Genomic DNA, 23,051 nt, shown 5'->3' on the forward strand with positions numbered 1-23,051 from the left:
CTCTCTCTCCTGCAAAACAAAAGGTTTCTGTAGTTAAACCTTCTTAACATTTAAAACAACCATACAAAAAAGTCTTACAAAATTTTTAAATACATACTTGGTAAAATATTTTTATTGTGAAACTAAGCAACACAAATTAAATTGTATTTTTTCAGACATTACAACAAATAAAATCCTATGAATATACTTTTAGCTAAATCACTTGACCTGAAAATTATCATTGTGGTACTTTTCATTGAAGAAATTCTATGCTGACATATTTTGTGTTAGACCAACAAAAATAGTACATACTTGTGTATTGGAAATAAAAGTATTTATTGTTTTGAATTTGTTTTTACCAATAAAAATCTAAAAAAGCGTTTGTGCATTTGTATTTATCCCCTTTTACTCTAATACCCATAAATTAACTCCTGTTCAGTTTTCCTTCAGAAGTCCCAGTTGCCTTGCAGCAGGTTAAAAAAATGTAGAAAATCTTTTAAACAATGCATAATATTCTTTCCAATTATCAAATTATCTGTTGCACAAAATCTCATAAAAAACATTGGAGTCGGCAGTTGTAACATGACAAAATGCAAAAATTATTTAGATTTCTCGAGGCTCTGCATGGCCCTTTAACAAATGTAGATATCTATAGCCAAAACTCAAAGGATAACCTTTATATAATACATTGGTTTTTTTAAATCTTTGGTTAAAACAAGCGAATAAGACAGGTTGTCAAACGTATGTAGTTAGTACACAATCTAATCTATGAATGATTGTACAGTGGACTGCAACAGTAAATATCTTATGCTTCTCTTAAAGCAAAATCGTCATATTCTGTCAGCCCAAAATCTTAACAAGAAATTACATCAGCCAGGCCCATTATATAACTGTGTTCTCCCCATAAAAATAACCAGACAGCCCTGAGTTACTGTGTGACAGATTGCATAAATGTTTTCTTTTATTCAAACCAGTGTTATGAATTGTACACGTCCTTTCTGTTGCATTCTGTTCTCAGAAACCAGAGAAGGAAGCAAAAGAAAAGCTTTTCTTTACTGACTTAAAGCTGTGCGTGTGCATGTTAAAGCTGAAAGATTGTGGCTGCAAAATTTGTATCAAATGTTAAAGATAAAGTAAAGCTGAAACTGTACTGTAAACAGTATGTATCTGTCCACTTAAACATGTTCTCAATGCACTTCAAAGGATCAGATGTCCAATTGATATAATGTATGTGAAACGATAAAAAAAAAGGAGAAACGGAGAGGAGAGACACTGCTGTCTGGACTGGTAAAGGTCCAATGTCTGGCTGAAGAAGTACAAATTTAGCTTCATGAGGAAGTTTTTGTCTTTCTCATAAAGCCCCGCATGGCCTGTGTTCTTCTCCCATTGGAACGTGCATGGAGAACCTCCTAAGTGAGGTTAGGACTGTTCACAAAACCAACACATCCGCAGCATGTGTAACTAAAAGGCTTTTAAGCTGTGAAACAAAGTTCAACACTTTTGACTGTGGTGAAGTTAGTTTTAGGTTGGATATTGAATATCCCCTCCTTGAAATGCCACCTTAACGTGGTGGAGGGGTTTGAGTGCTCTAATGATCGTAGAGCCTATGTTGCCTGGGGCTCAAATGCCCCTGGTAGGGTCTCCCATGGCAAACAGGCTCTAGGTGATGGGTCAGACAAAGAGCAGTTCAAGACACCTTCATGAGGACCATAAAATCGAGGCACGTGACATCGCCTGGTACGGCGTCCCACCCTGGAGCCAGGTCTGGGGTCAGGACTCGTCGGAGAGCGTCTGGTGGCTGGGTTGCTCCTCGCGGGACCCGGCCGGGCCATGGCCCGAACGAGAGATGTGAGGCCATCCCCCAGTGGGCCCACCACCTCCAGGGGGAACCATGAGTGACCGGTGCAAAGAGGATTGGGCGGCAGACGAAGGTGGAGACCTTGGCGGCCCAATCTCCGGATGCTTAGGCTGGCTGTAGGGATATGGAATGTCACCTCGCTGGGGGGGAAGGAGCCTGAGCTTGTGCAGAACGTCGAGAGATATCGACTAGAAATAGTCGGGCTCGCCTCCATGGAACCCATCACCTCAAGAGGGGCTGGACTCTTTTCTACTCTAGAGTGGCCCACGGGGAGAGGCGGCGGGCTGGGGTGGGTTTGTTTGTTGCCCCCCAGCTCAGCCGTCTCGTGTTGGAGTTTACCCCAGTGAATGAGAGGGTCGTATCCTTGCGCCTTAGGGTTGGGCAGAGGTCTCTGACTGTCGTTTTGGCCTAGGGGTCGAGCGGTACTGCGGAGTACCAGGCCTTCCTGGCGTCCCTATCCGGGTTGCTGGATAGTGCCCCTCCTGGGGACTCCATTATTCTGCTGGAGGACTTCAACGCCCACGTGGGAAATGACAGTGACATCTCGAGAGGCGTGATCGGGAGGAATGGCCTCCCTGATCTGAATCCGAGTGGTGTTTCATTATTGGACTTCTGTGCTAGTCTCGGATTGTCCATAATGAACACCATGTTCAAGCATAAGAGTGTTCATCAGTGCACCTGGCACCAGGACACCCTAGGCAGGAGGTCAATGATCGACTTTGTTGTCATGTCGTCAGACCTTCGGCCGCATGTTTTGGACACATGGGTGAAGAGAGGGGCTGAGCTGTCCACTGATCACCACCTGGTGGTGAGTTGGATCCGCTGGAAGAGGAGAAAGCCGGACAGACTTGACTGGTCCAAACGCATAGTGAGGGTCTGCTGGGAACGTCTGGCGGACCCCTTGGCCAGAGTTGTATTCAACTCCCACCTCTGGGAGAGCTTTTTCCAGATTCCGCGGGATGTTAGAGACACAGAGTCTGAGTGGACCATGTTCTCCGCATCTATTGTCGATGCTGCTGCCCATAGCTGCGGCCGAAAGGTCTGCGGTGCCTGACGCGGCGGCAATCCCCGTAACCCGGTGGGGGACAACGGCGTCAAGCTGAAGAAGGAGTCATATCAGCTGCGGTTGGCTTATCGGACTCCTGAGGTGGCTGACGGGTACCTTGAGGCCAAGCGTGCTGCGGGCTGGCCTGGGAGGAGTTCGGTGAGGCCATGGAGAAGGACTACCGGTTGGCCTCAAAGCGATTCTGGCAAACCGTCCGGCGCCTCAGGAGGGGGAAGCAGTGCTTTGCCAACATTGTTTACAGTGGGGGTGAGGAGCTGTTGACCTCGACTGGGGACTTATTATGGGGGAGTACATCGAGGATCTCCTCAATCCTGCCATCACGCATTGCCTGGTGGAAGCAGAGGCTATGGACTTGGGCTTAGACTCTTTCATCACCCAAGCTGAAGTCACCGAGGTGGTTAAAAAGCTCTGTGGTGACAGGGCTTCGGGGGAGGATGAGATCCGCCCTGAGTACCTCAAATCTCTGGATGTGGTGGGACTGTCATGGTTGACGTGCATCTTCAACATTGCGTGGCGGTTGGGGACAGTGCCTCTCCAGTCTCCCTTCATAAGAAGGGTGACTGGAGTGTATAGTGTTCCAACTATAGGGGGATCACACTCCTCAGCTTCCCTGGTAAGGCCTACATCAGGGTAATGGAGAGGAGAGTCTGGCCGATAGTCAAACCAAACCAGTGTGGTTTTCGTCCTGGCCGTGGAACACTGGACCAGCTCTACATCTTCTGCAGGGTACTCGAGGGTTCATGGGAGTTCGCCCAACTGGTCCACATGTGTTTTGTGGACCTGGAGAAAGCATTCGACTGTGTCCCTCGTGGTGCCCTGTGGGGGGTGCTGCAGGAGTATGGAATTGGGGGCCCTTTATTAGGGGCCATCTGGTACAAGCGGAGCAGGAGTTTGGTCCGCATTGCCAGCACTAAGTTGGGCCTGTTCCCGGTGCATGTTGGACTCCGGCAGGGCTGCCCTTTGTCACCGGTCCTGTTCATAACTTTTAGGATTTCTAGGCGAAGCCAAGGGCCGGAGGGGGTCTGGTTTGGGGACTAGTGGATTACGTCTCTTCTTTTTGCAGATGACATGGTCCTGCTGGCTCCTTCTAGCCAAGACCCACAGCATGCGCTGGGGCGGTTCACTGCTGAGTGTGAAGCGGCTGGGATGAAGATCAGCTCCTCCAAGTCCGAGGACATGGATCTCGACTGGAAAAGGGTGGCTTGTCCTGTTCAAGTTGGAGTGGAGTTCCTGTCTCAAGTGGAGGAGTTCAAGTATCGACAGATGGATCGGTGCGGCCGTCGCAGTAACGGGGGCGCTGTGCCGGTCCGTTGTGGTGAAGAGAGAGCTGAGCTGAAAAGCGAGGCACTCAATTTACCGGTCGGGAGAACAAGATCCTGGATACAAGCGGCTGAAATGAGCTTCCTCCGTAGGGCAATCAGGCACATCGAGAGGTGCCAGTTGAGGTGGCTCGGGCATTTATACTGGATGCCTCCTGGACGCCTTCCTCGGGAGGTGTTCCAGGCACGTCCCACCGGGAGGAGGCCCAGGGGACGGCCCAGGACACGCTGGAGGGACTATGTCTCTCGGCTGGCCTGGGAACGCCTTGGTCTCCCCCTGGAGGAGCTGGAGGAGGTGTCTGGGGAGAAGGACGTGTGGGTGGCTCTGCTGAGTGTGCTACCCCCATGACCCGGTGGTAGACGACGAGTACGAGTTTGATATTGAATAGACGCACTCCGTGGATTCAGCGTGGTCTTCCTCCCATTTGACCCAATGCAGGCAGTCTGATTACAGGCAGCTCTTATTGTTATTTTATTGTTCTTGAGTTTTATTAAATTTTCCATGCACTATGTCCTTGAAAACATTCTCATTTCTTCTGGTCCCATGGCCAATCAGTGACTAGCAGTCTGTTCACATGTGGTCCCTACTCAGCCCCGGTTGTACCTAAAATAGATCCAATAGAACACGGGCAGAACAAATGTTGCTAAAATCTAATATCTATTGAAAACATCACTTGTTAAGTGGCAGCATTTGGGTAAGTGGTATATGTAACATGTATAAACTATAGGTTTCCTAAAGGTTTCCAAATAAAATGTATCCAAAAGCTTTGGAATGCTTCCTTTTGTCTGGTCTTTTTCCACATTGCATTCTGGATCTATGGCTTATCTGGTTAAATATCATGCAAAGGCCTGGCCTTTCACATGATCTGAAAGATTTAAGTGTGACAAAAAGCAAAGATTTAATAAATCTGTAGGGGGGCAAATACTTTTACATAGCACTAAATGACAATGTATTTTCCTGCATTATCTACATTCAAACACTGCAACAACATCTTCATGGCAGGGAAGTGAATGAAATGCAAACTGTCAGAAATGCAAATAATGAACTTCTTATTTTCCTGTAATGATAGCATCATAAACAGAAAAAGTCATTAAGATGAATTTTCCATTTTCAATAAGTATATAAGTTTTGCAGCCACAAGCTTTCAGCTTTAACATGCACAAACACAGCTTCAAGTCATTGAAGAAAAGCTTCTCTTTATGCTTCCTTCTCTGGTTTCTGAGAACAGGATGCAACACAAAGAGCGTGTAAAATGCAACCACTGATTTGAATAAAAGAAAACATTTGTGCATTCTGAATTTTTCATGTTATAATTTGATATGAATTTGCTCAGGTTTACTATAAAACAGCTTTTTTCCGGTTAAGATTAACTTGTTTTAAATTCATGTGATTAAAAATATCTAACTGTGCCAACCATTAATTAATGTTTGAAAGGATGTTAGCCATCTTTGACTGTGATGTACTTGTGTCAGTAATACATTAAGCTTAGTTCTTATAACACAGAAATATAATTTTAACCCTGTGATTTTTGTTAGATGCATTTGATCATAATGTTTGCACAGAAATGGCAAAGCAAGCATTAGAAGAGAACAGTTTTATATTTGCGGTGTGTACAGAGGGTTTGTGTGGGATAGTTAAAATACAGGTCCTTCTCAAAAAATTAGCATATTGTGATAAAGTTCATTATTTTCTATAATGTCACGATGAAAATTTAACATTCATATATTTTAGATTCATTGCACACTAACTGAAATAGTTCAGGTCTTTTATTGTCTTAATACAGATGATTTTGGCATACAGCTCATGAAAACCCAAAATTCCTATCTCACAAAATTAGCATATCATTAAAAGGGTCTCTAAACGAGCTATGAACCTAATCATCTGAATCAACGAGTTAACTCTAAACACCTGCAAAAGATTCCTGAGGCCTTTAAAACTCCCAGCCTGGTTCATCACTCAAAACCCCAATCATGGGTAAGACTGCCGACCTGACTGCTGTCCAGAAGGCCACTATTGACACCCTCAAGCAAGAGGGTAAGACACAGAAAGAAATTTCTGAACGAATAGGCTGTTCCCAGAGTGCTGTATCAATGCACTTCAGTGGGAAGTCTGTGGGAAGGAAAAAGTGTGGCAGAAAACGCTGCACAACGAGAAGAGGTGACCGGACCCTGAGGAAGATTGTGGAGAAGGGCCGATTCCAGACCTTGGGGGACCTGCGGAAGCAGTGGACTGAGTCTGGAGTAGAAACATCCAGAGCTACCGTGCACAGGCGTGTGCAGGAAATGGGCTACAGGTGCCGCATTCCCCAGACCTGGGCTACAGAGAAGCAGCACTGGACTGTTGCTCAGTGGTCCAAAGTACTTTTTTCGGATGAAAGCAAATTCTGCATGTCATTCGGGAATCAATGTGCCAGAGTCTGGAGGAAGACTGGGGAGAAGGAAATGCCAAAATGCCAGAAGTCCAGTGTCAAGAACCCACAGTCAGTGATGGTTTGGGGTGCCGTGTCAGCTGCTGGTGTTGGTCCACTGTGTTTTATCAAGGGCAGGGTCAATGCAGCTAGCTATCAGGAGATTTTGGAGCACTTCATGCTTCCATCTGCTGAAAAGCTTTATGGAGATGAAGATTTCATTTTTCAGCACGACCTGGCACCTGCTCACAGTGCCAAAACCACTGGTAAATGGTTTACTGACCATGGTATCACTGTGCTCAATTGGCCTGCCAACTCTCCTGACCTGAACCCCATAGAGAATCTGTGGGATATTGTAAAGAGAACGTTGAGAGACTCAAGACCCAACACTCTGGATGAGCTAAAGGCCGTTATCGAAGCATCCTGGGCCTCCATAAGACCTCAGCAGTGCCACAGGCTGATTGCCTCCATGCCACGCCGCATTGAAGCAGTCATTTCTGCAAAAGGATTCCCGACCAAGTATTGAGTACATAACTGTACATGATTATTTGAAGGTTGACATTTTTTGTATTAAAAACACTTTTCTTTTATTGGTCGGATGAAATATGCTAATTTTGTGAGATAGGAATTTTGTGTTTTCATGAGCTGTATGCCAAAATCACCCGTATTAAGACAATAAAAGACCTGAAATATTTCAGTTAGTGTGCAATGAATCTAAAATATATGAATGTTAAATTTTCATCATTACATTATAGAAAATAATGAACTTTATCACAATATGCTAATTTTTTGAGAAGGACCTGTATGTTTACATGCAGTGACAGCCTACTGGAGAAGTTCATTTAGGAACATGAAGTTATACATTCACTCGTGTTTAAACCAGCAGCTGACCATGACTGTTGTCTGATAAGCTTGGACATTGGATTGCTTTTAGCTTGGATTAGTATTCAAAGGAACACAACCTACCAAGGCTGAAGGTGAGCATTAATGTCATCAACTTTTTGCAGATAATATGCATCATTTGGAACAGAATGACCTCAACAGCTAGAAGAGAGAGCTATATATATATATATATATTTGTTTTTTTTTTTACTGTTATACAATACTTCCCCATTACACTTGACCTAATTTTAGTCGTCAGGTAGTGTGGGCAGCCAACTATGTCTTGGTTTTCCTTTTGCTTCACTTTGCAAGACAAATTGCACGTGAGGTTTTGTATGCTTTGCTTTATCAGACTTGCATATGGGGTAAGAACGCTGTCAAAAACAATGTGTATGTAAAGACGGAAATGTATGCATATTAGTCAATAGTTGTGCATAAGTAAAATCCAAAAGAGGTATTCTATATTTTCTCTATAAGAATACAAAATAAAATGTTACAGCTTCAAGTAATAACAAAGTCAAAGTTCAAGTTTATAGTTGTGGTTTATTTGTTATGACAACAATATGCTATAAAAGTTTGTGAATACGATTTATTTTCTATGAGAATACAAATTCACATCAGCAACTTTGCGTCATGTGATCTCAGGCTGGTTAGTGGAGCACAGTTAGTCGATTCGCGTTGCGCATGCACTGTCACACTCCTCACCGCCAGTAAACGTAGTGCCGCGATTGGATGACGGAAAATCAAGAGTATTGTAAATACAAAACTAAAACAAGGCTGCACGGTGGCCTTGCAGCAAGAAGGTCCTAGGTTCGATTCCCGACCGGGGGTCTTTCTGCATGGAGTTTGCATGTTCTCCCCGTGCATGCGTGGGTTCTCACCGGGTACTCCGGCTTCCTCCCACAGTCCAAAGACATGCCTGTTAGGTTAATTGGTAACTCTAAATTGCCCTTAGGTGTATGAATGAGTGTGTGCATGGTTGTTTGTGTGCTGCCCTGCGATGGACTGACGACTTGTCCAGGGTGTACCTCGTCTCTCGCCCATAGACTGCTGGAGATAGGCACCAGCTCCCCTGTGACCCACTATGGAATAAGCGGTAGAAAATGACTGACTGACAAAACTAAAACATAGAATATAGTGGGTGGAGTTATACAATGATGCACAGTAGCTGGCGGTATGCACCTCTGAATTTGTTGCGAACCGCCAGGAGAAGAAGAAGCAGCAGCACTAGCGCCAAGATGACGGACCAAGAGCATATATTAACAACATTAAGACATATATAAACCTTTTAACATTACCTGGCTTTGTACCGTAGTTTCTTGGTCCGTCATCTTGGCGCTAGTACTGCTGCTTCTTCTCCTTCTTCTTCTGGTGACGTTGCGCAACAAATTCAGAGGTGCATACCGCCACCTACTGTACATCATTGTATAACTCCACCCACTATATTCTTTGTTTTAGTTTTGTATTTCATGAAATAAGAACAATGCTTTATTTATAATACTCTTGATTTCCCGCTATCTCCCTCTGTTCCTTATATTCCTGTTATACTGAATTATCTCCCATTCTGGCACTACGTTTACTAGCGATGAGGAGTGTTACAGCGCATGCGCAATGCGAATCGATTAACTCTGTGCTCCACTAACCAGCCTGAGATCACGTGACGCGAAGTCGCTGATGTAAATTCGTATTTTCATAGAAAATAAATCGTATTCACAAACATTTATAGCATATTGTAGTCATAACAAATAAACCACAACTGTAAACTTGAACTTTGTGTTTGTAATTTCTTTAAGCTGTAACATTTGATTTTGTATTCTGTCGAAGCCGTCTCTGCTTCCCCGGGTCCGTTGATTTGGGTACAGATTTCAAAAGAGTGAAATAAACACAAGTACAATCAGCTTATGTTCGCCTCTGCAGAGTGAGAGAAAGATGCTCCAGTCAAAACCTGCGAGCCCAACTCTGCTATCCTCTGTTTTCAGCTCGTTTTATTCAGTCTTAAGGGTGTGTTCAACATATACATATATCATGTCACTCATGTATATAGCATATATCCTTAGGCCCAAATAAGGAGTGCTTCTGGTTATTCTCTTCTAGCAAACTCATCCTCCCCTGTCCGGTAATCCCTTGTCATTCACCAATTTATGACTTTGCACTTTCTATGCTTCTCACTCCCTATGTTTTCACTCCCCTCTCCTCTATCTGCACACAGGTTACACACATAGATAGTTTATATTCTACAATTCTTATAGAGAAAATATACAATACCTCTTTTGGATTTTACTTATGCACAACTATTGACTAATATGCACACATTTCCATCTTTACATACACATTGTTGTTGACAGCGTTCTTACCCCATACTTGCAAGACATCCAAATTTTTCAACCAGAAGACACACATTGATTGTAAACACAAATCTTATAGATATTGTGTTTCGGATCCAGTTGTTACTGTACCGTTTGTACCTGTGCATCTTATTACTGTGTGGCCTGATCTCCTCCAGAACATTGGGTACACCACATAGTGTGCATGCATGCTTGTAGTAAATGTGCATATACAGACAGAGGCCAAAGTGTGCCACCACACAAACAATAACATCTTATCAGGTCACATGCTGAAGGATGTGGCAAAAGTAAAAATACACAGTCAAGCAGGAAATATTCATGAATAAAATACACTTGATCAAAATAGGAAAGGCTCCAAAGTACACAACAGAATGGCTTCCTAATCTTTTTCACGCTAATAGATTTCAGTGACTGTGTATCTCTTTAGATAGCAGTATAATGTTTTGTTTTTGAGAATCTACTTTATGTTTTCAGACAGGGTGTATTTGAGTGACCTCTTGGTTTTACAGGTTTTGCACTGATCATATTTGGATGTTGGTGGTAAAACAAATTAACTCAGCTTTACAAAACATGGTTTTTAACAGTTTATTCATTGTTTAACAAATGGGGTGATTACTCTTCACATAGGGTCTGGCTGATTTAGCTTTTTTCTTTTAATAAATGAAACTATCTCTTAAAAACTGCTTTTGTATTTACTCATGTTATCTTTTATTACAATTTCCCCTGTGATAAACATGTAATTACAACAAAAAATGTCAAAACAGAAAAAAATCTAGAAGTTACCCAGTACTTTTTTACAAGACTGAATAAGAAAGACTTCCTCGTTTTTAGGGATAAATACAACTTTAGGTGATTTGAATTAACACTTGGCTTTAAATTCAAAAGATCAGCTAAGTTTAAAATAATTGAGGCAAAAACAGAAGTAGGGTAGAAATCTTAGTATGGTGTACATTTACTTGATTTGAGGACTACAGTAGCCAGGGTGGATGCTTCACAATTTCATAAGTTTGTGAAGTGGCATAAATACTGGAAAAATTTAAAATCGTAGCTCCAACCAAAAGTAACACAATCCACATGTTGGTAACTTAAATACTCTTTAATAATATAATTTTAACACATAAAATTGCTCAATGAAAAACAATAGCTTGCTACAGGCTTTCATAGCCCTTTAGTAAGAAGTGGTCATTTGATGCAATCGGCAGGAAATATGCATGTTAAGTGTTTGTTGTAACACAGTGTCAGTGGAGTTCAACAGAAATGAGCCTTGGCACGATGGACGAGTATCTCAACTTTGGTTGCCCTTAAGAATTGTTGCTGTTTTGTAGTTTATTCAGGTGCAAAGTTGTGTGGCCATAGTCATTTAAGAGTGATGATATTATTTTTAACTCCTCTAAAGAAGCCATAATTGTCAAACCTTTTCTTATTGTACTGATTGTGCTGTCATGAACTTTAGCATTTAGCATGCTGAGGCCTGTGGAATCTTCTTAATATATTGCTTGACTCATTCAAACTGCACATTTGTTAATACACAAACTGAACTGAACTGAAATTGAAATTTTAACATTCAAATCATGAAGATCTGTGTCTGTTTTACAGCAATGGGTCCAGCACTAGTGGTCGTACTGTTGTTTTCAGCATCGCTGCTCTCCAGTGGTGATGGTGGAAAAGTGCTGGTTTTCCCAGTGGATGGGAGTCACTGGCTGAATATGAAAATCCTTTTGGAGGCATTACATTTTCGGGGACATCAAATTACAGTGCTCCGTTCATTAACCAGCTGGTATGTTTCTGAATTTTCACCCCTTTATACATCCATTACAATTGCCCAGGAACAGCCTCAAAATATCGAGAGCCAAGATGTCATGACCTCTTTCCTAGAGAGATCTATGGAGATCCATCGACATGAAGGCACATTATGGGCTTTTTTTGAGTTTTACAGGAATCTTTTCAACTTCTTGGGGGACAACCAGAAGGATGTGGCAAAGATGGTCTCCAGCATATTTGAGAATAAGACACTGATCAGGCAGCTGAATAAAACTGGTTATGATCTTTTTCTGACAGACCCTGCTTTCCCAGGAGGAGTGCTGCTGGCACACCATCTCAAGCTTCCCTTGGTTTTCAATGTACGCTGGATTTTCAGTGGAGAGGGTCATTTTGCTATTGCTCCATCTCCACTGTCCTATGTTCCTGCAGTGTTCTCCCATTTCTCTGAGAAAATGAACTTTTTCGAAAGAGTCCAAAATATTATCTTTCAAGGCATGTTGGTCTACATGCACTACTTTGTCAGTAATCCACCATACAAGGCCTTGTGTGATAAATACTTTGGAGATAACATAAGTCCCTTGTCTCTGATACAAGCTGCAGACCTCTGGCTAATGCGGGTTGATTTTACCTTTGAGCTCCCTCGCCCCACTATGCCCAATGTCATCTACATTGGAGGCTTCCAAGGGAAACCTTCCAAGGCTCTGCCGTCAGATTTAGAGGAGTTTTTGCAGAGCTCTGGTGAACATGGAGTAATTGTGATGACTCTGGGCACTCTGCTGAGTGATCTTGGCCCTGACCTGTCAGAAACATTTGCATCAGCATTTGCCAGCCTCCCTCAGAAAGTTGTGTGGAGACATATTGGTAAACGACCAGCTGCTTTACGGAACAACACCAGGCTAATAGAATGGTTGCCTCAAAACGATATCCTTGGCCATCCTAAAACAAAGGTATTCATCACACATGGTGGCACTAATGGCATTTACCAGGCCATCTACCATGGTGTACCAGTTCTAGGTATTCCACTCATCTTTGACCAGTACGACAACATCATCCGTCTGAAGGCCCGAGGTGTGGCTGAGATAGCTGATGTGAGAACAATGACTGTTGACTCTCTGACAAGTGCTCTGAAGAACCTTTTAGACCCAGAAAAGCCCTTCAAGCAGAACATGATCAAACTGTCAACGCTTCATCATGACAAACCAATGAAACCCATTGACAGTGCTGTATTCTGGATGGAGTATGTCATGAGGCACAGGGGTGCAAGAGACTTGCGCTCTGAGTTTTATAAGCTGCCCTGGTATGCCTACTATTGTCTAGATGTGATGGCATTCTGTGTAGCAATCATGTTGCTCATCATTTCCTTGATCTGGGTTTCCTGTAGAAGCTGCATTACCAGTTTGATAAGAAACAGGAAATCAACGCTTGAAAAGAGGAAATGATAAGAAATGCAGCTTGTTACTGTAGGTAAACAATAGCGAGGACCTGTGGAGAATGGCGTGCATCACCATTTAAATGTAGTTGAGATGGCCGTGATGGGCTGCAAATCTATGATGAGAAGTTCAGAGAAGCAATTTTTTAATGATTCATTATTCTCACATTTTATATTCAGTGTGACAATAACAACGCATCTTCAAATGGGTTTAGGTTGTTATTTTTCTTTCATGTTAAATCTGTGTTACACCATCTGAAATTTTGAACTTCGAATAATAAAATAAATACTTGCAGGTGATTTGTAGAAGACCTTTGCACAAGTATTGTTTGTAAAATTACGCTGACATTAAATTAATGCTGGTGCGCTGGTAGGGTTGTCACAATTCAAAAATCTTAAACTCAATACCAATACCAAGGAATATACTTGATACATGGTACCACTTTTGATTCTGCAGAAAAAACATCTCTTGTAGGGCTCTTTCTGATCAAAATACCTATAAAAATATTTCTAGTGGTTTAAATAGTGAAACACCAACTATAATAAAGGAGTCAGCAACCTTTTAAATTATATATTAAAATTTGGCTTTTGTATAAACCAAAACAATAGACAAGATAACACTTAAAAGAAGTGTTGCAATCGTTGATGGAGGAATGGATCTTGGGTTCAGTTAAACAGGTAATTGGAATACATGTCCTAGCAGTGTGAATGGAGATCTGGGCTATGCACATGTATTCATCATGAGCCCTGTTCAGTTTCTGTGTTTCTAATGATTTTGCATTATATTTTATTTGACTGTCAACAAGAGTCGGTAGGTTTGGTTATACGTATGATTGAGTATGATTTTGTCAGGTTTAATTTGGATGTTAAAAAACTAAACTGCTTTAAGACACAACATGTCTTAACTAAATGATCATCTGTATGCTCTTGTTGGTATTATGAATCTGAGAATATTATTTAATATTTAATATTAATATTTTAATATTTTATCAAATAATATTTTGTTCTGTTAAGGGTTGTCCTGTGAATACCATTCCAGTAAGGTGATGGTATTGGAACAAAATCGAAACGTGTGAAACGAGCTCTGACATTATTGAACAGCATAAACTCTGGACACATGGAATGAATTCACACAATTTCTTAAAATACAAGAATTTATTAACAAAAATAAGTCGACTCAAAGTCAAACATATTTCAATCAACAAACTCTTTACTATACTAAAACAATCCAACTAAACTACCAAACAGAATTAAAGAATAACGAAGACTAATGGGTACAATATAAACAAGTTGATTGAGGATGATTGAAAATAATGACACATTTACTGGATTGAAAACTAAACCTTTCTGGGTAAATATTCTTTAGCAACAAGCACGTGTCCTTACCTGTTAGCAATTGAGCTAACAAAGAAGCTAATAGCTTAGCACCAGAATCAAACTCATACCTTTAAAATACCAGGGTTAATAAAAGGGTTAAAATGCATAAGCGGACGGCGCGTTATGATCAATATTCTGTTTAAAATCACCATTTAAATAAAGTTTGTCTTAACTTTAAAAACACACAAACAAAGAACACAACCTGAATGCGTGTGCTGAAAAACGTTTAGATCATTTCAATCTAAATCTTTCCATTATTGTTCTGCCCAAACACTTTACTAAATCTGATAACTAAGTAAACACCATTAAGCCCCATTTTTCCAGAAAGATTTGGCTCTTTTCCAAATATTCCCTTAATAATATTTCTTTAAATATTATTTTAATAAATAAAGGCAGCTAATTAGTCACCGTTGAGAATTAGTCATCCAGAAGGTTGCTTTTATTAAGCAGATCATTATTTAAAACATTATTTAATTAAAATAATATTTTATGATCTTGCATTGTGAATGGTTGTCTAAACATTTGCTGATTATTGCCTAAGTTGGTTCCAAGACTAACTTAACTTCATTTCCAGGTTCTTCAACATAATCCTTGGTTCTCAAAAATAAACATTGCATGGTAATGTTGCATCACTCTTTTGGTCATGATTTCTAATCATCTTTAATCAACTTGTTTATATTGTACATAGCCCATTAGTCTTCGTTATTCTTTAATTCTGCTTGGTAGTTTAGTTGGATTGTTTTAGCATAGTAAAGAGTTTGTTGATTGAAATATGTTTGACTTTGAGTTGACTTATTTTTGTTAATAAATTCTTGTATTTTAAGAAATTGTGTGAATTCACTCCATATATGTGCAGAGTTTATGCTGTTCAATAATGTCAGAGCTCGTCTCACACCTTTCTATTTTGTCCTAATACCATCACCTTACTGGGCTGGTATTCACAGGACAACCCTTAACAGACCGAAATAATATTTGATAAAATATTAATATTAAATAATATTCTCAGATTCATAATCCCAACATTGAAAACTCTTTAAAACTCTCGTAAAAACTCTTTAATATAAATATTTGATGAGTTAAAACCTGCCATAAAAAAGTTAAGGAAAATAACGCAAAAGGCTGCTCAGAGCTGTAAACCAGCTCAAAACACTGATTTCAGTGGGATACCATGTGATAAGGTTATTTAATGATCACTATTATTAATAGTAAAAATAAAGACAACTGTGAAAATAAGCTTGTGGTGAATAGCATATATACATGCTGACAGTTTTAAGAGTCAATTTGTGTACACTGAAATTTTCCAGATTTGGTAAATAAAGAAAAACATCTCTTACCACAATCTCTTCTCATTTTGACTGTTTAGATTCTCTTTTCAGAGTTTGTAAGTTTCACTCTCTAATTCAGTACAGCAAAGGGTGTTTTGAAAAACAGAGGTAAACCGAGGGCATTGGAGGTGCTGCAATGTAGAAGCAAACACTTTTAATGTTTAATCAAAATTGGGAAAAAAAAACATCCATGCCAAGGATAAACATATTTGAGTATAAAGCAATAAGATAAAAAACATAAAATGTTCAAAATACAACACAGTGTTCATACTGTAATAAACACTGAGGACCTGGAAATTCAGCCACAACAGAGGAGTAAACCGTCTCAAAAAATGATTTATTGAACTGTAGTCAAGAGTGATATTCAGCTCAAAGATCACCTCTAGTAGCTCTGAAAAGAGAAAAAACAGGTTGTGTGTGTTCATGTTAATGTAGAGGAAAGACCCAGTTGGAGAGTGTAGTGGAGCAAAGCAATGATTTAATAATTAAAGCAACTTACATGGAGACCATGATACAGATAAGAGGCAGCTAACCAGACATGGAGCTACACACGTGGACAAAATTGTTGGTACTAATTAACACAGGTGAGCAGAGAGTTCATGAAAGAATGAGTCATGAATCTAAACTACAATGAATGAACTAAAACAATAGCAACTGGAAAACACAAACAACTGGGAGGAAATCTAACAAAATATAAATGTACATTACAAGAAATATCAGCAAAAAGAGAAACTTAACATGAAAATCTACAACTAAAACGAAACTAAACTAAAACTCTTAACACAGGCAGATCATGACAGTGTGAATACAGATTTCCTGCTGTATTCACACAAGGTGTCCCAAACACAAACGCCTGTCCAACAAAATCCACAATCCAAAAACATGGTGAATAAACAGGAGGTGGTCATTTACAAACAGGCAGGTGTAGGTCTGCTTAGTCAAGGGATTAGATGAGGATCAGATGTTAGAAGTCATGACGAGGATCAATGTCCATTTATCAGAACAGCAGTAGAAATCCCTCAGACAGAGAGGGACTAATCCATGGGCATAAACTTGGTCAAAGGCAAGAACGAAATTGTGAGCAAGGAAGGAACACTACTGGCACAAGATGGTCAATAATCATGCAGAGAAACAGAGACTGAGAGATGCTTATGTAGTGCAGTGCACAGGAGAAACAGGGAGAATGATTAGGCATGGCACAGGAGAAATGAATGAAGCTGATTATAGTGGTGAAGAAGGCAGAGGGGACATGGTAACATGAAAAAAAAAGAATAAGCATGACATTTAACATGAGTCATTAAACATACGTGCAGCAGTTACTTTAACTGAATTTCGTTCCAGACAGAGATGAACATCAGACAACAGAACTGTTCAGACATGCAGGAGTACTACTTCAATGACAAAGGAATGTAGTCGGACAGCATGAAAAGGTTTGACCACATGCTACTGAGACAAAACATAAACATCTTGATTGGACGTCCATTTTAACTAGCACAGTCTCCTCTAAAGACACATGTACTTTCCCTATTTGGTGTGAGCCTCTAGCTTCTGGCTGTCTTTAAGCATGTTAAGTCATGCATACCATGCCCCCTTAAGTTTAATGTACTTACTTTCTCTCTTAAACTCAACACTACAAAAGTAAAGATGTGGTAAGGTGGTTGAGTCATTAACCAACTACAACTACAACTTTCAGTGCCAAAACATTAGATGTAGACCAGAAGCACCTTTTTAAAATAAAACCTTGTTATCAGTCAGTCAGTCTACCACTTATTCCATAGTGGGTCACAGGGGAGCTGGTGCCTATCTCCAGCAGTCTATGGGCAAGAGGCAGGGTACACCCTGGACAGGTAGCCAGTCCATCGCAGGGCAACACACAAACAACCAAGCACACACCTAAGGGCAATTTAGAGTTACCAATTAACCTAACAGGCATGTCTTTGGACTGTGGGAGGAAGCTGGAGTACCCGGTGAGAACCCACACATGCACGGGGAGAACATGCAAACTCCATGCAGAAAGACCCCCGGCCAGGAACTGAACCCAGGACCTTCTTACTGCAAGGCAACAGTGCTACCAACTGCGCCACCGTGCAGCCAAGCCTTGTTATTGAGATGGAAATAATGAGCTGGGTCTGGTAATAATTCATAATATTCACTTATTTGTTTATTTATCACAAGTCAAATCATTATCACACCATTCACAGACATTATTGCAATTTAAATGCTTTCCTGATATCGTGCAACCCAACATCAGGGTACCTCTTGTTAAATTTTTCCAGTTTGGAATAAGGACAGGTAAACTTCTGAGTAAATAATAAAACAAATATTCAGATTGCATTTCTCAACCAAGGATGCAAGCCAGTGTATAAGAACCTTTTCCAATTGTTTTCCGTTTCTTTTTATTAGAAAACACAATAAACTGAAAAAAATCTTGTTTGTTGTACTACTGTTTTAATATTTTGTTTGTCACTGTGGTTGTACTTGCAAACCTTAGTGGGTGGTACTGAGGTGGTAGTTGTTATGAAAAGTTTAAGAACCACTTCTCTAGGTGGATGAATTACATCTGAAGGTCTGAAAATGCATTTAGCAATAGTAAAGTACTACTGCTGCTAATTAAAGATGAAAGTAGTTCATTGGCAAATTGCATTGCTAATGGTCCTTTCATTACTTGAGGAGAGGTGCACCACCAGAAGGGAGAATTTCAATCAATATAACACTATCAAGCAATTAGATTGGGACAGAAATTTGTCCCAGTTGTGCAACAAAACCTCCAAAAATATAAACACTGCCCATTAGTTTCTAGATCAGTGGTGTCCAAACTTTTTGCACCATGGACCAAAATGTTCAAGTTGAAAAGACCCAAAATAATTTTATTGTTAATGCTGTTCTTTTTACCTAGCGAACCAAAGTAGAAAAGACCAATTTGCAGTTTGATTTATTAATTTAAAAAAAGGAGTCCAGTTTCCTAACATTTTCGTTTGAATGTTTTCTATTTTGTTGATCTAGAAAATGTTTTAGTCTAATCCCAGCAAGAACTTTCTACTAAAATGCTTTATTTAGCCAAGTTTACTGAACGGGGTGCACAAGTCTGTGGAGTAAAATGTCTCTGAGTGTTTTTGGCCCTACTTACTATGATATGAAAATGAAAGTGAAAAGTGTGGCAAATAAAAGAAAAATACCTTGTTTGTACCAAACATTTTCCATTTAAGAAGATATAAATATGCAGGTGAAACTCTCATCCTATGAAAATTATACAAAGTGTCAATCTGCTCCATTTGCTGGAGGTCCAAATTGGTACCTGTCTTAAATATATGTCTGAAATAAAGTTGGGGGCCATGTAAAATTCTTACCACCTATTGGACACCCTGAGAAGTATGTCCTCAAAGTCAAACTGAAACACATAGATCGCTTGAGTTGATGCTTTGAGTTAATTTAGTTGTTTTTTATTCTCCACACAATGTTTGCACAGAATATAGAGTTTTATCAAAATTTTGAGAGAACCACCTAAATCTCTTTCTGCTCTGTGTGAGGTTAGTGCAGTAAACTGTTGCAGCTAATCATGTTTCTGAAAGTATTATGGAGAGCTATGTTCGTAATCAAGCTCAAATTCTTGAAGAGCACGTCATTGTAAGTAAAGCAGAACTTGGTAACATGGAAAATGTGTTTTGCCTTATCAGATAGAAACAGTCACTGTTGCTCAACATCACACCCAGCATCGTTTCTCTCGGACGTTCTGTGGTTTATTTAGATGGTATGATGGCCTGCACTTGTATAGCGCTTTATTATGTCCAACTGCTGCTCCAGCTTATCAGTGATAAAAACTAAACCGTTTTATTGTTTGTGTGGGATGATGTGCAACCGTTCCACTAAACTAAACTCAAGTTTTGCTTTCTCTACATAACATATAACAACATCTCTGTTCAATTAATCTATTCACAACAGAACTGACTGAGTTGATTCTAATTTGATCTAATTTGGATAAAAACACTGAATTACGGTGTTTTACAACTTTTGCTGCTGTGCAATGGTTGAAAGGCATACATTGTAAGTGCTTTTATTTATTTTTGTCATGGTGGTGAAATTTTATAGATATATTTCATGCATTCAATTGCAAATCTATTTTTTTCTTTATCCTCTTGTGGTATGCAATGAATGGCAAACTTTATAGTAAAAGCAACATAAAACTGCTTATCCTAAAGGAAAGTTTGTCATTTAGATTAATGAAAACTAAATGGATAAATTAGAAAGAACTGTTGTCAGTGGGCCCTGCGATGGACTGGCGACCTGTCCAGGGTGTACCCTGCCTCTCGCCCATAGACTGCTGGAGATAGGCACCAGCTTCCCCGCGACCCACTATGGAATAAGCGGTAGAAAATGACTGACTGACTGACTGTTGTCAGTGGTGGTCTATAATTAGAGCCTGTGTTCATACCAGGAACCTTGTGTGGTTTACAGAAAATGCAGTTCTTGTTGTTAAAAATCATAGCAGATTTATCTTGTATAATCAGAAAAATTAGAGAAACAAAAAAATTATAAAAGAAAAGAATACAAAGCATAAGAAACTTTACAAAAACTGTACAAAAAATATAAATGGATATGTAAATGAATGAAAAAGTAAACTGTTAAAGGTCATTCTTGCTCAGTCTGTGGTACAGACATAGAGCGTGATTTTCTCTGAAACAAACAACACAACTTCTCTTGACATTCCTGCAGCAGCTGCCTGAACTGAACACCCATATCCTCATTTACATGGAGATACACCAGCGGGTTGAGAACGCTGTTCAGACTCACGAGACCACGACTTGCCTGACGAGCAATGAAGACTCCTGAGTCCCATTTGCTGCATATATTCTGATAAATCAGAACTCTGGAATACAGGCTGAGGTTCTTGAATACATGGTAGGGAACGTAACAGACTGAGAACAGAAGAATCAAAATAACCAACAGCTTCAAGCTTCGTCGTTTCAGATCCTTGTCAATCGTATTTGAGCGGCAGACAATATAGGTCACGTGTCCATAGCTGCCAACAATAATGAGGAAAGGGATGCAAAATCCAACGAATGTCCATATGATGGTGTAATGCAGGTAACTCTTTATATAGTAGTTAGAGGTGGTGTCAAAGCATTTTCTGTCTGTAAATGTTTTGGGGTAGAACATGTCTGGAAGGCTTTGAACACTCACCAGAATCCAAACAATGACTGAGATGACCACAGAATGAGTCACTGTTAATCTCCCCAAAGATCTCATTGGATGGACAATGCCCAGGTACCTGTACACGCTTATACATGTTAGGAATCCGATGCTGCAGTATAAATTCAGGTTGAAGCAGAATCTTGTTACCTTGCAGAAGGCTTCTCCAAAGATCCATTTACTACCTTTAAGGTAGTACGCAATCAGAAAGGGTAGAGTAAACAGATACAAAATGTCGGCAAGTCCAAGGTTTAGAAGAAAGACATTAATATTCCCAAGTTTCTTCCAGTTGTGCAGCAAAGACTTCAATCCCCAGCCATTAGCTACCAGTCCAACAATAAATACCAAGATGTAAAGAGTAGGCAGTATTGTATGTTCAAAAAATTTCTTATTTGGTTGAGTACAGTAGGTCTTATTCATGTTGTCTTCCAGAAACAAGTCACTTCAACCCTTCTCTTCTGAGGTGCTGCACAAATGTGAAAGAAACCACAACCTAAATAACTTCCTGTTTTAAGTCCTGCCTAGTTGCAGTCAGATTTGACTGTGCAGACAAGTGAGAGCGCAACACCCTTTCTAGTGGATGTTTGTTATCATTACAGGGGTTAATTAGAGAAAATCTTTAAGTTTTGAAAGTGAAAGAAATTTTTTTTTATTTTGTAAACAAAATGAAAGATGTAGTTAACTTTTTCTTTTTGTAGCGGGCTGAGAGCACTGGTCCAGTGGCAACCCCAGAAATCTCTCACAAGGTGGGCCACAAAGGCCATTAAAAATCTCGAGGTGGTACACAAAATCAAACACAATGACTGACTTAGAAAAATTATGTAATGTTGAACTGTTACTACAGGCCTATAATAGGAACTAAAATTTTTGTTTTGCTTTCACAAATTTATATTTCAGACTATCTAGAAAAGAGCTTTCAAAATTTCACAGCCTACACTACAGTTTCAAATCCTTGACATCACAAAATCCCACAAGAGAGTTTCTGAAGGGTGCATTTATTTATTTAACCTTTTCAGATCCAGGATAACCCTTGCATCTCCAAAACACTCCAGCACTGTAAAAACTACAAAATAAACATAAATGGATGCTCATACAGTGTTTGATAAAATAAAAAAAAAGTTGTAACTTCATGCATTAACTGAGATTAACTATCAACAAAGATTAAAGACCAGTTTACTATGGTGGTCATCACAGAGCGTGCACTGGTTAAATGCCTGTATGACCCCCAAGACATTTATCAGAGCAGGTGATGCTTTACGGTTTCTTTAAAAAGCAGATTCAGGTATACAGGTGCGGCTGTTTGTGGTTCTACAAAACAGAATGCACAAATAAAACACAAATTATAACTCAATGTAATTAAAACTTATGTCAGTAGATTACATAGAATATCACAGCCACATGCTGCCTTGTAAGCCTAACTAATCAACCCAAAAGCCTTTATTTGTACCCTAATCTATATTTGGTAACATATGTATTTTCATCACTTATGTTGTGGAGATCAAGTAAGAAAAAGGCAACTAAATATATTTAAAATCACCAACTCAAGACAAAAACTTAATATCTCCTGTTAAGTAAAAAGATCTAACAGAAAATGTCCAAAACAACAAACCTAATTAACAAATGATCTAGTTTCATGGATCCACACTCCCAAAGATAAACTGCATCCAAACTGATGATTATCACTGTTTGCTTAAACAATATTTGTTTACATCTCTTCTTAACATTACTCAGACAGCCCGTAATGGCGAGCTCAAAAACTGCATCAGAGTCTTGCCTTCAGAACAGTAACATTATCAAGCATTCTGTAGTCAGAAAATGCAAAATAAAATCTAATAAACCAGACAATATTTGCCACAGTTGTATTAGGCATATATTCTCATTAATCAGAACTATGGAATACAGGCTGAAATTCTTCAACACATGGTTGGGTGCATAACTGCGGAGCCCACGAGGGGACATGGGGGAATTTTTTTCTTTTGCGTTTGCTTGCAATACTTTTGCGTCCCCATGCAATACTTTTGTGTTCCCTCGCAAACATCGTTAATCACCTTGAGAAAGCTGTGCATTTTGGAACAGCAGCACAGATGACAAACTGCTCACAAAACAAACAGCCCT

General features: G+C 39.9%; 2 protein-coding genes across 2 annotated transcripts; one reads left to right on the top strand and one right to left on the bottom strand.

Annotated features, from left to right (window-relative positions):
* The first annotated feature begins 7,499 nt into the window (after positions 1-7,499).
* On the top strand, positions 7,500-13,356 carry LOC124882948 (UDP-glucuronosyltransferase 2B20-like). The gene is made up of 2 exons (XM_047389705.1): positions 7,500-7,607; positions 11,454-13,356. Exon 2 carries the CDS (start codon positions 11,456-11,458, stop codon positions 13,055-13,057), a length of 1,602 nt encoding a protein of 533 aa, XP_047245661.1. The 5' UTR covers positions 7,500-7,607; positions 11,454-11,455; the 3' UTR covers positions 13,058-13,356.
* A 4,529-nt stretch (positions 13,357-17,885) lies between these two features.
* LOC124882999 (P2Y purinoceptor 1-like) lies at positions 17,886-21,392 on the bottom strand. The gene has a single exon (XM_047389832.1). The coding sequence runs from the start codon at positions 21,354-21,356 to the stop codon at positions 20,376-20,378; it is 981 nt and encodes a 326-aa protein (XP_047245788.1). The 5' UTR covers positions 21,357-21,392; the 3' UTR covers positions 17,886-20,375.
* Between the last annotated feature and the right edge of the window lie 1,659 nt (positions 21,393-23,051).

This window comes from Girardinichthys multiradiatus, chromosome 1 (genome assembly GCF_021462225.1).
Source record: "Girardinichthys multiradiatus isolate DD_20200921_A chromosome 1, DD_fGirMul_XY1, whole genome shotgun sequence".
Taxonomy (NCBI): domain Eukaryota; kingdom Metazoa; phylum Chordata; class Actinopteri; order Cyprinodontiformes; family Goodeidae; genus Girardinichthys; species Girardinichthys multiradiatus.